Source organism: Scomber scombrus, chromosome 5 (genome assembly GCF_963691925.1).
Source record: "Scomber scombrus chromosome 5, fScoSco1.1, whole genome shotgun sequence".
Lineage (NCBI taxonomy): Eukaryota > Metazoa > Chordata > Actinopteri > Scombriformes > Scombridae > Scomber > Scomber scombrus.
In genome coordinates, this window is record NC_084974.1 from 5,494,168 (window position 1) to 5,497,280 (window position 3,113).

A 3,113-nucleotide genomic window follows, 5' to 3' on the forward strand; every position below is an offset into this window, starting at 1 on the left:
CTGTTGCTAAACTAAAAAAAAAGTGGTTAAAAAAAATAAATGGGTAGAAAAAAGTTTGGGTAGAAAATGTATCAGACGAAGGCTCGTTTCCATATCTTAAGCGTAAGTGAATTGATAGGGGCGTCAATTTCCCTTTCCATCACCCACCCCCACCCATCACCCCCCCCCCCCCCCCCCCCCCCCCCCCCTCCACCTCCACCTCCCCTCCCCGCCAGTGGCTGCCTCAAGCTGTCAGGGAAGCAGACTATAAAACAGAAAGGGACGGGGCTCTGTGTAGGCTGCTGGTACTGAGGAAAGACATGCAACACATCTGAGCAGAAAACCTCTGGCTGACTGAAACTCGGATGATTTAAAACAGGGGGAGACCTTCAGCTCATGACTGCGGACACTTGGATATAAAAGAGGGAATTTTACGTTTGTTAGGGGACCTAATTAGTGCTTTTCAAGCCGACAAGTGGCTCCATAAACTATTCGACAACGACGCTTTGAGGAGAAATTAACGGACGTTTGGGATGCTGGTTCCGCGCGCGCTCCGCTCCTTACTGTGCGTACTGAGCTGCGCGTGGCTGCACACCGGAGCGGCCTCGCGGCTCAAGTCTCCCGCTCTGCCCATCCAGTCAGAAAGAGAGCCGCTGCCCTCCAAAGGCTTGTCAGGTAAGAAAGCCAACGCACTTATTCTTAACTTATTAGAACTTGTAGTTTAAGGTTTGAGTTATCTGTGGTGCCGTTATGTCTGGCAGCCAATAGAAGGAAGAAGAAAGCAGCAAAACTCCATTCAAAATGTGTCATTTTTTGATGTGACCGTTATGTTATGTCTGTGTCTCAAACTTGCACAGCTACATTTTCCATGAATTAAAAAGAGCCAGTCGTCAATGCGTTTTGCACGTAAAACAACAAACAGCATTATTATAGCAATATTTCCATGCTTCAAAACTCTCCAATATTTTCGACCTAACACGTAGAGTGAGGGGAGGGGGAGGGGGGGGGGGGGCATTGAGCAGGCTTATGCTGACACATTTGAAGTCCCCATTTGTCTAAATTGATGCTGTGTTTTTTTGTCGCAATTTTGCCGAATTACAGTGAGGATACTGACATTGTTACCAGTCAAAGCTTAAGTGTAATATGCATTTCTTTTTTGCTGAAAAACAACGAAAAGCTTAAATGACAAGATTTTCCCCTAAAGTTTGGTGTGCTGTGCTGCAGGCGCGTACTGGCGCCAGGTGAGTCACCTGAGTTCAGCAGCCTGTAACTTTTTAAAACCTATTTAGAGTTTGGTTCAGTAGTCTTAACGACTCCAACTGTACTGGCATGCAAACAGCATTTCTGTCCATTTCCATGTTTCCTTGTAGCAAAGTTTGAGTTGTGTGTGTGTGTGTGTGTTAACTAGCGGCAACCATCTGACTCATAACCACAATGAATGCCATTTGATTCATGTGTGAAAGCCCCTAAGTACAAAGCTCATTGCGGTTTTTACAAGGTAACTACACTGGAGTTCAAAACTGTGGGAACTTCACATCGCCTTTAACGTGTTTAATTCAGCGTTGGAAACTGTAATCAATCGACTTTCCATTACAAGCATTGGCTCCCCTGAGATGATTTATTTCAGCTGAAACAGAAGTGGCAGGGAAAGCGAGCGGCTCACAGTTTGGCTCCCTTTAACTGGACTGGACTGTTTAAAGTGTGTAGTCACTTTAATGAAAGAATAATGTGAACCAGGTTGGTAGCAGCGAGCAAGGCAAAAGGCATCAGCTCCAGTAAAGTTGGCGATGGGTAACATCACGTTCGGGTGTGTGTGTGTGTATGTGTGTGTACAGTCATCCTGAACACTGCACACAGGCATTTATCCTAACCAAAAATCACTATAATATCCCTGTAGTAACTCAGCGTGACTAACACTCACTTATGATTTTAGTATAGTAATAATAACAGTAAAAAACTATGTTTTATTCCCTGTAGAATCAATATAGTTGCACTGTATATTATATGCTGCCCCTTTATATTAAAACAGTGATATGTTTTCAGGATTTTGGCTTCCAGCATGCTGGATTTCAAAATAAAACCATAACACTCTGACATTTAGCTTCAACAGTGTTTGAGGGTGTTTACATCCACATTGGGTTCGTGGTATTGTCTACAAAGGCCTGTCATTTCAACACAGTTCGTCTGGCGTGGATGTGAACCCTCAAATTAAATCACAACATCAGCACTTTAACACCATAGTCACTGTTTGGTTTCAAATTTAATGAGTTGAAGCACAGAGCCAAAAAACTGCCTTATGGCTTACACACTCCTTTTAAAATACATTATATATCCAGCGTGTTTGTGTGTAAGCTTATGATAAATCGTCAGGGCTTTATTCTGTTATAATATCCAATTTCTTGCTTTCATCTATGATTTTTCTTCAAAATGTGTTTAATGGGTTCTGAATATCTTTTGAAACAAGACTTGGCTTCTACCTTGAACATTTCTGGGAACCTGTGATAATCTTTCAGTGGAAAACCGAATGTCTCCCATGCCTGAGCATGGATCATTTAGATGAGAGAGGATGCAAGGTTCAGTCCCAAAACTCATGAGGCATCAGGAGAGTTTCGGTTGCCTCCAAACATGCCTGGGCAGTGAGCTGTGCAAGATTTATTTGTTGTCCAATATTGAAACGAGAACAATGGTCTAGCCTGTAGTCTGACACTTAATAAAAGCCTTTTTTTCCCCCTTCCTCTTAAATATCAGCTTAAATATCACTTCATGCGAGCTACACTCCAGCTCATGTCTTCAAATGCGAGCATTAAAGCAAGCCGCGGTTCAATTCCAGCACACGCGATCGTATAATTCCACTGCCTCTGCTTTGGAAAGGGACAAAAAAATTGTGATCGTCTAGTTGTTTGAACCTGAAGACAGTTCCATGTAATCACCAGTGTTTGTGTTACAGGATGCTCGTTCGGAGGTCGATTCTATTCTCTGGAGGACACATGGCACCCAGACCTCGGGGAGCCCTTTGGCGTCATGCACTGCGTACAGTGCCTCTGTGAACCTGTAAGTTTGGTCTCAATCTCTCTATATACTCTCTATACATCCATATTACTCCAGGTGAATGTATGAGCCTCATATCTTCTCTT

General features: G+C 43.3%; 1 protein-coding gene across 1 annotated transcript in view; it reads left to right on the forward strand.

Annotated features, from left to right (window-relative positions):
* The first annotated feature begins 403 nt into the window (after positions 1-403).
* The window catches only part of chrd (chordin), a 17,519-nt gene continuing 14,809 nt past the window's right edge, over positions 404-3,113 (forward strand). The window contains exons 1-2 of the mRNA XM_062419039.1: positions 404-654; positions 2,927-3,030. Of these exons, the coding sequence (XP_062275023.1) occupies positions 513-654; positions 2,927-3,030 (246 nt within the window). The 5' untranslated portion in view covers positions 404-512. The remainder of the gene's footprint in view (positions 655-2,926; positions 3,031-3,113) is intronic.